Genomic DNA, 14,169 nt, shown 5'->3' on the forward strand with positions numbered 1-14,169 from the left:
GTTGAAGTTATCATGAAACATTGTTATTGCCGTTATTGGACTCATAGGGCTCCCCCTCCCTTCTTCGTGGTATTTATGTTCTCAGCAGCAGCATCGAACGTACAGTCCACTAATCATGCTCAACACTGCACATTTCCTCCTTGTATTAATTAGACTTAACATATCACTTATTAAAAACATTTTCCCAAGCCTTGGAACAATGTCTTTATTAATTAACTAATATATTTATTTATTCTCTAAGATAGTATACTTCAGAAATACTCATACAGTCCTGCCACCTGCCTGACCCCTTGTAGCGACCCAAAGTTTGATAGGCCCTCTCCTAAATGACTGGATAGACTTGTGTTCTGGACCCAGTCTCACACCTGGAGTCATGAGGCCTTCATTAGAGATATCAGAACACCCTCTTATTAACATTAAATATACGTTATGCGGTTCCATTTATGTCATGCTTTCCCGAAGACCAATGAAGGGAATGCTGACCAGATGTTTCTCTACTCATAACAAGCACTCCTTCGGCTTTGTCTTTACCTACTATTGGATTCAGATCAACCAAAAAATTCACCCTATCACTTGTGTTAAATGAATAAAAACACAACTCAGTATTTTAACACGTCTTCTTATAAACCCCTTCAATACGCTAATAGATGTTCAGTATAACCAGACTACTGCTGTTTTGTACATATCTTAAAACAGACCTCCAGAAAAGAAGAGGTTATTGAAGGCAATATCTCACCCGTCTAATTCGCAGTCTCTTCTAAGGGGATAAAATAATATATAGACAGTATGTACAAAACAAAAGACGTCATCAGTATGAAGGGGTTAACTCTCACCTCCCTGACATGAAGATGGCTATTTGGAGAGAAGGGTGCCAACATTTTTATTCTCACTTCCATCTAAATATCACTCTGATGACGAGTTCTCTATCATTTCTGCTGTCTCAAGATAATCAATTTCAGCTTAGGAAAACAAAAAAAAACTTCCCCTTGTGGAACAGTTGAAGAGAATTGCATCTAGTCCCGGCAACTCGAAAACTCTCGTAAATTCAGTCAAATCACATTGGAAACAGCAGTAATGGAAAATGAAGTGCGTGGTGTGATTCATGGTTGACCCAGAAAATTCTCGAGACTTCCTTCCATAAGCCATCGGTTTTACTGATAGTTTCCATTTTCTCTTAACCCATTAATGCCTAGGGTCCTTTAAAAATGACGGAATTGGGCGTTTTCAAAAGCTGGCACAGAGGGAGAACTCCAGGGTAGCTAACTATGAGCTTCGCGACTGACCCAATAGGCAGATGACATTATGCTAAGAACCCTTCCAGCAACCCCTTCCCCCCACATGAAATTACTTAGGTGGATGAGGGTCTGCGCTTTTTCTAGGACTTTTTCCTGTGTCGGGCTCGGATGAAAATTTCTGTATGTAGAACAGTTGGGCATTCTGAGTTTTCCAAGAGTGTCGAGGTAAAGTTAGGTGAAGTTAAAAATAGGTTAGGTTAAACTAGATTAGGTTATGCTATGTTAGGTTAGATTAGTTATTATAATTGAACTTAGGTTAGGTTAGGTTAGCTTAGTTTGGGTTACCGTAGGGGTGTTAAGGTAAAACTTAGATTACGTTTGGGCCAGGTGTGGTTAGTGGTTGGTTAAGATGAAGCTAGGTTAGGTAAGTTAGGCTCCGCTGGGTTAGGTTTGGGGTGTGCTAGGTTAGGTTAAGTTAGGTAAGGATTAGATTACGCTTGAGTTAGACGTGGTTAGGGTTAGGTTAGGTTTGGTTAGGTTGGGTTAGCGCTGATCTCACCCGTGATTCATATTCCGTCAGTAAAGGATGATAAAATTCCCTGTCCCTCCGAGAGAAAGTTATGGTCCTGTCGTAATGGACCTCATCCTGATTGAGGGTCGTATTTCAGCTGGCACAGAAAGCCTCGTAACAACGTTTCCTTAACAATTTATTCTGCATATTACAGATTAACAGTCTCATCTTTATTTATATAGTTGTAATGTCGGCGCAGAATTCATAAATAAAATCTTTGTAAACAAAAAATAAATCGTTAAGGAAGAGGTGTTGGGAAATGTAATGTCATATACAACTGAACCCCGATACTATGCCGATACAGATACAGACAATTGGAACATGAAGGAATATCTTTGCCTACCTCAGTGTATCGTGATTATCAGAAATCACGATATTTTTGTATTACTATTCTATGGTGATTATTTAGATGCATATTTGTCTATCACAATTGTGGATGTATATGTGTAGGATTATTTATGTGTAAATACTGTATATACTGTATATTGTATGTATTAAGATTTCACTGATTGTTTATTGGAATAACGAGGAGTATGTTGATACCCTTGGGTGATTTGGTACTGTTAGTGATATAAGCTTAAGTTACATTTATGTATAATCATAGTGTACTGTTAATATTAGTTAATATTGGAATGTCTTGAAAATGTTGTATTTGCGAGGTTCAATGTTTTAACTGATACTTGTTTATGAATGGTTTAATTTAAGCTGTACGGTTAACGTGTGAAACAAGCCGAATGGCGGCAGTTTGTGATAAACTATTAGTAGCCAGTCACGTGGCCATATTTCAAGCCTGGCTCACAGCCGGACCGGGAGTCCTGGGGTCAGTTGGTACGAGGTTAAGGAGCTGAGCAGAGGGGCCCCGAGTTTAGGTCTGGCAGCTGTCCTGTGTGAAATTGTCTATACTGTATGTGGACTGATGTTATTCGGGTGGATGTTTGGAAGACAGTGCGGCCATGTTGTAAGTTTACTGCATTTTTTAAAGTTTCAAATTATGCTTAAGTTCATGAATAATTGTCCATTTTATTTTGCATATTTAGTATGGTCGGTCACATTGTATAGTGTGATATTATTATTTGATATCATACTAAGGTTCTTTGTAATTATATATATGACGTGTGTTTGCGATTATTGCTGGGAAGTGAATCTGAGTTCATTCTTTTGTTGTTTATTATTTATGAAGCTGTATTTACCAGGTTGAATCATTAAACGGATCCGACACCGCAGAACTGCAGTGTTCATTCAAACCTGAATAACAATACAATTCAACAACTGGCAACCATGGATGAGCTCAAGAAAAACCGGACAGCAGCCAAGAGAAGGTTCACTAGGAAGGTCAACATCTTCAAGGAAGCCCACGGAAAGAAGTTATCATGTGAAGTGCTTCAACGAATGTATGAGGAGGTTAGTACGTGCTTCAAAGTGGTGGATGAAAGGAATGAGGAAATGATCGCTCTTTTAAAGGAATCTGAACCTTATGATGAGTATGAACAATACATAACTGAACTTGAAAATATAAAACATGAAGTTTATAATATTTTGATAACTGAGACTGGGAAGGTGAAACAGAAACCATCACTTGCCATAAAGAAACTGGAGCCTCCTAAATTTCGTGGTTCTGTCAGAGCATTTCCTACTTTTGTTAAGGATTATGAAAGGTTAGTTGTGTCTCAGCAAGGAATGGACCCGTACGTGCTGAGGAATTCCTTGGAAGGTGAACCTAGGAAATTAGTGGAAGATTTAGACGATTATAACCGAATGTGGGCTCGTCTGAAAGAGACTTATGGTGATCCAGCTAAAATGATAGATTCTATTTTAGGAGATATCAGAGCAACTAAACCAGTGGTTGAAGGTGACAATAAAAGGCTTATTAACATGATTAATACTGTAGAGAAAGTGTGGTTGGATATTGATAATTTGGGTCAGTTACAGGAACTTGAAAACACTACTGTAATTACTCAAGTGGAGAGATTGTTGCCACCTACTTTGAAAAGAGAATGGGCAATAAAGGTACAGTCTATCGGTACTGACAGGTTTAAAAGCTTAGTAACATTCTTGACTGAACAGCGCAAAGTTATAGAGTATTTGCAAGATGAGTCAAGGATTGCAAGTGCTAGGGCGACAGTTCATGTGTGTGAAGAAGAGACTTCCAAGGACTCTGAACTTGCAGAGGCGATTAAGCAGTTAGCTACAGGTCAGGAAAAATTTCAAAATCAAATGTTCAAATGTTTATCTAACTTATCCTTTGCTAGTAATAAGTTTCAGGGAATGCCAAGCAGAAATGGGTCAAATTTTGGACCAAAGGGAAATACCAAGAGATGTTGTGTGCATGAGTCTGATACTCATGATCTAAAAGATTGTGCAACCTTTAAACAGTGGCCTAAGGAGACAAAATTTGAATTTCTGAAATCTAAGGGTATATGTTATATGTGCTTGAAGGAAGGACATTTAGCAAGGAATTGCAGTCAAGGATATTCATGTAGAGTTCTGGTAGATGGGGAACGCTGTGGAAAATATCATCATTCTGCCCTTCATCCCATATTCATTAGCCATGGAAGTACTACTGTGGAAGCATCAAGTAGCCATGTGACAAGAGATGGAGTAATGCTCATGACGGGTTATGTGAACAGTGCTAATCAGGTAATACCCACCCTTTATGATCCAGGAAGTAATTTAAGTTTAATCACCAATAGGATGGCACGGAAACTGGGTCTTGTTGGGACTCCTGTGAGTTTAACTTTAACCAAGGTTGGTGCGCAAACAGAACAGGTAGAAAGTTACGTGTATAAAGTCTTGTTGAAAGATAAATTTGGGAGGGAAAATAATTGATGCCTGTGGTATAACTGAAATCACTGGTGTGTCAAGTGAGATAGACGTGACTCCATTTGCACATATGTTTGGGTTACAGGAATGGCAGTTAAAGAGACCCAGCGGACGTATTGAGTTATTGATTGGATCAGATTACTGTGCTCTTTTACCTCAAGTTGTAAAAACAGTGCACAGTGTTCAACTGTTGGCTAATGACTTTGGATTTTGCCTTAGAGGAAGTATAGATGGAGAAAGAAAGCAAAGCGTTAGCTTTAATGTTCAGGTGAATCATGTTGCATGTTCTAATCCTGAAGAGTGGCTTCTTACATCTCGGCTAAACCCTTGTCAAGTAATTGAAGAATACTTTTTGACTGAAAGCTTAGGAACTTTGTGTACCCCAAGATGTGGGGGATGCAAGTGTGGAGGTTGTTCCATTAAAGGAAATTTAACTATAAAGGAAGAAAGGGAACTTAGACTTATTGAAGATGGATTGCACTATGATAGGGGAAATAAATGTTGGATTTCAGAATACCCTTGGATCTGTGACCCTTCTAAGTTACCTAATAACTTCCCCATGGCTTTGGCTCGATTAAGAGCTACAGAGAAAAGATTAAAAAAGATGGGAATGAAGTACTGTTTAAAGTATCAGGAACAAATTAATGACATGGTATCTAGAGGAGTTGCGCAGAAGTTGACCCAACAAGAATTGGAGAGTTATGAGGGCCCTACTTTTTACTTGCCACACCATGAAATCCATAAGCCAGAATCTCAGTCAACACCTCTAAGGATTGTGTTTAATTCAGCTGCATCATTCCAAGGAATGGCTCTAAATGATTTTCTTGCTAAAGGGCCTGATGTTCTAAATAATTTGTTGGGGATTCTTTTGCGTTTCAGACAAAATAGGATTGGCATAGTTGGCGATATCAAGAAAATGTACAACAGTGTTAAAATATCAGAGTTTGATATGCATACTCATAGATTTCTATGGAGAGATTTAGATGCAGAGAAAGTTCCTGATCATTATATACTGAAGACTGTGACATTTGGAGATAAACCAGGGGGGGCAATAGCTATGGTGGCATTGAGGAAGACTGCTCAAATGAATGAGGAATATCCTTTGGCTATAAAGACTATTATTGAAGATTCTTATGTGGATGATGTGTTAGGAAGCTTTGATAGTTCCGAAATAGCTGCTGAAAGGATGGGACAAGTGGAAGAAGTGTTGGAAGCAGGAGGATTTGTAATGAAACAGTGGATCATGTCTGGAGATGATGGATGCATCAGTGAGAAAGTTTTGGATACAAATCATGAAAAGGTTTTAGGTCTAGATTGGAAACCTAAGGAGGATATCTTTTTGTTCAAAGCCAAACTCAATTTTTCAAGGAAAACTCGTCAAGGAAGGTCTGAACCAGATGTTTTGTTAGGTGATCTAGAAAGGCGTTTGCCAAGCCAGTTGACGAAGCGCATGATTCTTAGTCAGATTGCAACCTTGTATGATCCTCTTGGATTTATTACTCCATTTACCCTTAAAGCTAAGCTATTGATGAGAGATGTAGTTACAGACAGTGAGGGGGATCGACCAAGAGGGTGGGATGAACCAATTAATGAAATTTTGTATGAAAAGGCAAAATCACTGTTTGAGATGATGTTCCTGTTAGAAGAGTTGGAATTTCCCAGATGTATAAAACCGATACCCACCGTAGGCCACCCAGAATTGGTTGTTTTCTCTGATGGTAGTAAGAAAGCATATGGGGCCGCTGCATACGTCAGATGGGAATTGTCTGATGGTTCAGTTAGATCATATCTATTGTGCTCCAAAAACAGAATTGCACCAACAAGACAGATCAGTATACCGAGATTAGAATTATGTGGTGCTGTTGTAGCTAGTCGTTTGAGATCTACAATTGAAAGGGAAATGCAGTTTAAGTTCCAAAGAGTTATTCATATCACAGACTCCTCTATAGTACGAGCTCAGATTCAAAAGGAATCCTTTAGATTTAATCCTTTTGTTGCAAATAGGGTGGCTGAAATCCAATCTAGGACAATACCAACAGAATGGTATTGGGTGCCATCTGAAAATAATGCAGCAGACCTGACAACAAGGGAGTGTACCCCATCAGAATTAGGACCAGATTCTGTGTGGCAAAGAGGCCCAGAATTTCTCTACTTAGATCATGATCAATGGCCGGTGAAGCAGAGTTTTGAGGGAGATGTACCTGATACTGTGTTTGTGAAAGCAACTACCCATGCATGTGAGGCTAAGGAGGTAAAGACAGTGATAGATATTGGTAGATTTAGCAGCTACAAGAAACTGCTTTCAGTCACAGCTCGGGTAATGCAAGTTGTCAAGGCAAAGTCATTGAAAGGATTGTGTGAAGAGCCTACCGCAGAATGCCTACAAGCAGCAGAGAATTACTGGATCAGACAAGTTCAAGTCTCAATCCATCCAGATTGGAGGACTAGGTTCAAACGACTGGGGCCCACGCTAAATGATCAGAAAGTAGTGGTAGGAACCAGAATATCGAAGTGGATGAAAGCTAATTGGAACCGTGATGAATTCATTCTTTTAACATCAGACCACCCATTCACAAAACTATACATTAGTCAGATACATCAGGAAAATCATGATGGTGTAGAGGCTTGTCTTGCTAAATTGCAGTTAAAATTTTGGGTGCCTGGTGCTAGAAGAGTTATTAAATCTGTGAAACGGCACTGTACCACATGTCGTATGATTGACAAGAAAGTGACCTCTCAATGCATGGGCGAATTACCAAAAGAGAGACTTGAACCTTCACCACCATTTTTCAATGTATCACTTGATCTTTTTGGACCTTATTCTGTTTGTGATACTGTAAAACGAAGGGTGAAAAGGAAGGTATATGGAGTCATATTTAATTGTATGGCTACCAGAGCTGTGTATGTAGATGTTGCAGAAGGCTATGATACTGGCAGCTTTCTTAAGGTATTTAAAAGATTCACATCTATTAGAGGTTTTCCAAGAAAGGTGTTCTCAGATAATGGTGCTCAGTTGGTGTCAGCAAACAAGGAGTTGAGAGACATGGTTTCTAAGTGGAATCTTAAGGAATTAACTGAATTTGGAAGATTTGAGGGTCTTTCTTGGGAGTTTAATAAGTCAGCAGATGCACCGTGGCAGAACGGATGCAGTGAGGCCTTGATTAGGTTGGTTAAGAGATCCCTGTGTAGAATTGTTGGGGACTGTGTCTTGTCATATGGCGAGTTACAAACAGTAATGTTTGAGGTAGCTAACCTTCTCAATGAAAGACCGATTGGATGTAACAAAGTATCTGACCTCTTTTGGGTCGTTCTACAGTCACAGTGCCAAGTGGGATGTGGGATGAAAGTAGCAATTTTAGTAAGAGGCATGCATTCATGAACAGAATTATTGATTCATTCTGGAAGAAATGGATGCGAAACTATTTCCCTAGTCTGCTTATTAGGCAGAAATGGCATGTAGATGTACGGAATGTCCAGACTGGAGATATAGTCTTGGTAAAGGATTCTAATGTATTGAAAGGGGAATGGAAAATGGCACAGGTCGTAAGTGCTCTCAGAAGTAAAGATGGAAAGGTCAGGGATGTGTTGCTCCGGTATAAAATTAATAAGCCAGGAGGCAAATATTCAGGCCAACGGGATGTAAATGTAACCAGATCAGTTCATAGCTTAGTTGTACTCTTCCGGTGGAGGAGCAGTAATCAAGATAGCTTAAATGTCAGGCGGGGAGTGTATCGTGATTATCAGAAATCACGATATTTTTGTATTACTATTCTATGGTGATTATTTAGATGTATATTTGTCTATCACAATTGTGGATGTATATGTGTAGGATTATTTATGTGTAAATACTGTATATACTGTATATTGTATGTATTAAGATTTCACTGATTGTTTATTGGAATAACGAGGAGTATGTTGATACCCTTGGGTGATTTGGTACTGTTAGTGATATAAGCTTAAGTTACATTTATGTATAATCATAGTGTACTGTTAATATTAGTTAATATTGGAATGTCTTGAAAATGTTGTATTTGCGAGGTTCAATGTTTTAACTGATACTTGTTTATGAATGGTTTAATTTAAGCTGTACGGTTAACGTGTGAAACAAGCCGAATGGCGGCAGTTTGTGATAAACTATTAGTAGCCAGTCACGTGGCCATATTTCAAGCCTGGCTCACAGCCGGACCGGGAGTCCTGGGGTCAGTTGGTACGAGGTTAAGGAGCTGGAGCAGAGGGGCCCCGAGTTTAGGTCTGGCAGCTGTCCTGTGTGAAATTGTCTATACTGTATGTGGACTGATGTTATTCGGGTGGATGTTTGGAAGACAGTGCGGCCATGTTGTAAGTTTACTGCATTTTTTAAAGTTTCAAATTATGCTTAAGTTCATGAATAATTGTCCATTTTATTTTGCATATTTAGTATGGTCGGTCACATTGTATAGTGTGATATTATTATTTGATATCATACTAAGGTTCTTTGTAATTATATATATGACGTGTGTTTGCGATTATTGCTGGGAAGTGAATCTGAGTTCATTCTTTTGTTGTTTATTATTTATGAAGCTGTATTTACCAGGTTGAATCATTAAACGGATCCGACACCGCAGAACTGCAGTGTTCATTCAAACCTGAATAACAATACACTCAGTGTGTGTGTGTGTGTGTGTGTGTGTGTGTGTGTGTGTGTTAATTCACATTTCTTTCCTTCTCGAGTGGCTTAATATACAGCAAATGCAAATGCTTTTTCCGTGATCACTACTTTTTCATTCATAATTTTAAATGAGTCCCCGCAGACTGAAACACACTCTCTCTCTCTCTCTCTCTCTCTCTCTCTCTCTCTCTCTCTCTCTCTCTCTCTCTCTCATTATTTTTTACATCGCCATACCGATGCTCTCAACATACTGGGATTAGTGTACACCAAATTTCCTCATCGTCCTTATTTCTACCCACACCCTTGATTTCAGTGGTGTAGCTAAGATAACACTACTTGAGTTAAACTGAAAGTTCACTTACACAGGATTATGCAGTTTTATCGCAAATCGCAAAGCATGTGTAATGTGCCTAATGCAATATACTGTATGTAAAGCAGTATAACATAGTCTTCCTTCTGCTGTGTTTGTGTGTGTGTGTGTGTGTGTGTGTGTGTGTGTGTGTGTGTGTGTGTGTGTGTGTGTGTGTGTGTGTGTGTGTGTGTGTGTGTGTGTGTGTGTGTGTGTGTGTGTGAGAGAGAGAGAGAGAGAGAGAGAGAGAGAGAGAGAGAGAGAGAGTAAATGGTTAAGTGAAGCTGGTCGATCATTTTCACAAGATACTGTATAGCCGAGGAGGAAAGAGGGAGCGAGGGAGAGGAAGAAAATGAATGAGGTGGAAGGAAGAAGGATCCCATTAAAGGTTGAATTATGGACGATTGGAAAGAGAGAGAGAGAGAGAGAGAGAGAGAGAGAGAGAGAGAGACAGACAGACAGACAGACAGACAGACAGACAGACAGACAGACACAGAGAGATAGATAGAGAGAGAGAGAGGAGTCTGAGTCTCTCTCTCTCTCTCTCTTGTTAGATCAACTCTAGTTTTCTACTGTAGCTAAACCCACACGATTTTATTGAATTTGAAATAAACCTAGGAGTCTGACAGTGTTAATACTTGTACCACTGCCTTCCAGTGGTCGACACAATTCTCGTATTCTTGTCTACCTAATGCCGGACAATCATATTCAGCCGTTCGTGAGTCATGTACACCTGTTTGTGGAAGTAAAGAAAACATTTAGTGTTACTGAAATCTTTGTCCGACACTAAATTACACTTCTTCTCACATGCAAAATAAGAGCAAGAAAGGTGTTACCATGCTTAAGGGGTTGGTGTCCTTGCAATTACCTCAGACTCAGATGTGAATTAGCTTACTCTTCCTCAGCCTTTATAGTGTACGCCCACTAAATACTTCTCGAACACTTTAAGCGTCATGCAGTGTAATTATAATGAGTTTTTGTTTTTTGTCATGCAAGAGACATAAAACAAAATGGAAGGAAGAACTAAAAGAAAGAAATTCCAAATCACGATCCATGTAAACTCTGAGATGTTTGGACATAATTATCGTATCTAATGTATTTCAATAGATAGGCAGATGGAAATGTAGACTAAAGAAAACAGTTTGCGACGTCACTAGCGGGAGTCATGAAGAACTGAGAGAATTCGTTAATTCTTGCATGAAAGAGTTGGACAACGTAGAAGCGCGCATGTGAATAAAAGGCTCTCACGGTTGAACGGCTACACGAAATTAACTCTTTCACCAGTACTTTTTGGTGATCATAAGCTAGTGTAATGACATACGGTCAGATGACTCCCAGTTAGGAACATTAACTTGTCCACACGGACAAGACCCATTCTGTTCTTTCTCACGTTCACCGTGCCCAGTTGTTCAAGAAATTTCAGGTTAGATTGTATATTCGAACGTTAAATCACTAGGTTAGAGAAAATACTTGCCAGACAAAGAAATATCATATAAACCTGATAATTATTATCATAAATGTGTACCTTTATTATAACAGTGATGTCTTACTGAAGCCAAATGATCTACAGGTTAAGATAATATTGGTATGAAGTACAACCAATACCCCCTAACTTCCAAGTATCAAAGGGCCTATGTTGCAGTGAGTTAAAATACCTATTTATCCAACCATCATGCGGTACTTTGTTGCCCCATCAGGATCGTGGGCGACCCAGGCTAAGCTGCTCAAAAGAGATATTTAAGAAAATGGTGATTAAAACTTTCCTCTGAGTTGCAATATAGTAGCTCTTCTTTGATACTAACCCTTTTGACCCACATCCGATTATGTGTAATTTGTTTATTGCATGGTTAACACTCGACATAGTAAATGGTTTACTGGGGTACGAAAAACAGTTCTGTATGTCACAGTTCCGAGACACCAGGAGGTACAGTCGTCAAACTTTCCACCTGGGCCACCCAGCTGCCAGAGGTGGGTAACGGGAGCTGGCAACAGTGTATATGTTTGTTCGTGTGTACATGCTCGAAGAAAGTTCGGATCATCAACTCTCGTCTTCCGTAGTGAACCTCAGCCAGAGTTCATCCCAATATTCAGTAGTAAATTTTTAGCCGACAGAATTTCAAAGGAACTTCTTGAAAGTATTGGATAATGCAAGTATTGAAAACAATAAGTAAAATAATCTAAAAGATCACATCTTTACATATATTACAAATTTATAAACGTATTCTTTTTCATGATAAACCCATGGCTCATCACTTAATCATTACGTCGATCACTGTGCTTGCAATGCAAACACGGCAATTGTTTTGATAGTTCATATATATTAAGTATGTGAAACAGTATTGTGGGTGACGTGATAGTTAACGCTTCCGCCAGCCGATTCGTGTGACGTGGTTCCACCCCGTCAGAAGAGATGGGTTTTTCCTATTAAACACCAGGCCCTTATCTTATGACCTAGGTATTAGTAGCAGCCAGTCAGCAACCATCACAAATCCTCGCACCCCGGGCCTCGGTGACAGGCGCTGAAGCGCCTGTTCTTGGGATTTAAAAAAATAAAATACTACTACTACTACTACTACTACTACTACTACTACTACTAATAATAATAATAATAATAATAATAATAATAATAGTAATAGATAAAAAATATAAAAAATCAGTGTTCCACCTTGTAATGATAATTTCATATTCGTTATGTTGCATTTACCAATCACATAAGTAATATCAGACAGTGGTGATATATATCTCCCAACAATTCATGAATCAATAGCAATTGTGCTTAAAATGACTGGAAGCTTTTGCATACTTTGATGTAGCTGTGGTGTCTTCATTTTGCAGTTATGTGAGATAATGTTGTTCAGTGAATAATCGATGAGCGTGTAAATGTGTGACCTCACACAAAAGCGGCACCGCTCAATCAGTTTTCCCTGTAATGTGTTACTCAGCCATTCGTTAGATCATCGGACTACAAAGGTGTGCTGTAATGGCCATAGTCATATGAAATATGAGACGGTAAGTCATTATCATAGCTGATATAATAGCCACATTCGACAACGGTATGCATAAACTTTTTGCCTGTTGAGGTGACAGTATTTTCTCCTACCTCTCCGTGGTCCACCATAGAACACATATAAACACATACCTGAAGTACTGTCAATGAGGAAATAAGCAACCGTTAACAGTGTCTGAACATCATTCTAAAGTTTATTGGCCAGTGTCATTCATGATGTGATTATGGCAGGTAATCTTACTTGTAGCTGGATGTAGATGTTAGGTAAATGCATTCCCCTTCAACCTATACTGATAATGGTATCAAGCGATCACCATATGAAATGGAATTACTGATATAAGGAGAGAGTGAGAGAGAGAGAGAGAGAGCCTTGAAGCAATTCCAGCAGATAGTGTATTAACATGTTATGGTAACAGTGTAAAAACAACATAGAAAATAAAATGTTTAGTATTGTTAAGAATGCAAATATTTAGTAGAATGCTAATGGATATCAAAAACTAGTTCGGCAATTATTATCACTGACGGCATGAATATCGTAACCGTCCCCCCCCCCTCCCCGTCCGGCGCCTGCCCTGGCCATCACTATGCCAAGCTCACCCTATGATCTAAGTAGGGGAGGTCAGCCAGACAGCGGGGAATTCCCGCCTGCATGACGTCACACGCACCCCACTGCCTTCCCAATTCTTGCTCTCAAGACTGGCTGGCTGGTGTCGGCCTGGACGCGCTATCTGAGATTCGACCATAGTGTTTCATTCATAGTTTCATCTCTCCTATAGTATATTTTATGTCTTTATAACCATTTACCATAACAATACTCAATACGTCAATAAATCACATTAACGTCCGCCTGTTACATTCCACAGCAGGACTTAATTCATGCGTCTCCTATTTATCTATCTATCTATTTTTTTTTTTTATTTACTGTAATTGCACCTTCCCACCAGGGTGGGTTAGCGATACAGCTAAGGAAAAGAAAAAACAAAATAACAAAAACCTTCACACACAAATACACATTCGATCACATTCTCACTCATCTATCTATCTATCAATCAATCAATCTATCTATCTGTCTATCCATCCGTCTATCTATCTATCTATCTATCTATCTATAAAACGCGAGCAACGTTTATGATGGCTCTTAGAGGGATAAATGAAGAGATCAATGTCATTTCCATCATTTATTTGTGTGAAAAAATACAACCATCATTATTGGTGTATATAATATTCATTCTCTCTCTCTCTCTCTCTCTCTCTCTCTCTCTCTCTCTCTCTCTCTCTCTCTCTCCCAGGGCTTGATGCTGTGGTGTCTAGATCATGGTGTCCCCATTCATTCATTCATTCATGCACGGAATGGAACAAACTGAACCCGCTCGCCACAGGGCTGATGTGACGTCACGCGGGTTCACGCAGCGTGCTGTCTGGCTGACCCCCCCTACTTAGATCATGGCTCACCCCTTAAGTAGCTCTCCCACCGGCTAGACCAGGTGCAGGAAACCGGTCGCATGGAATTGTTGTGTGCCACTGGTTGCACGGACCAAG

The 14,169-nt window shown here is 39.4% G+C and overlaps 1 protein-coding gene across 1 annotated transcript in view; it reads left to right on the forward strand.

Annotated features, from left to right (window-relative positions):
• The first annotated feature begins 3,084 nt into the window (after nt 1–3,084).
• LOC145405886 (uncharacterized) overlaps nt 3,085–14,169 on the forward strand; it is a 32,788-nt gene continuing 21,703 nt past the window's right edge. Inside the window, exons 1-2 of the mRNA XM_080277142.1 lie at nt 3,085–4,530; nt 5,645–7,791. Coding sequence (XP_080133268.1) covers nt 3,085–4,530; nt 5,645–7,791 — 3,593 coding nt within the window. The remainder of the gene's footprint in view (nt 4,531–5,644; nt 7,792–14,169) is intronic.

The sequence above is a fragment of the Coenobita brevimanus genome, chromosome 68 (assembly GCF_032717465.1).
Source record: "Coenobita brevimanus isolate Jiangsu-jjx chromosome 68, ASM3271746v2, whole genome shotgun sequence".
NCBI classification, from domain to species: Eukaryota; Metazoa; Arthropoda; class Malacostraca; order Decapoda; family Coenobitidae; genus Coenobita; species Coenobita brevimanus.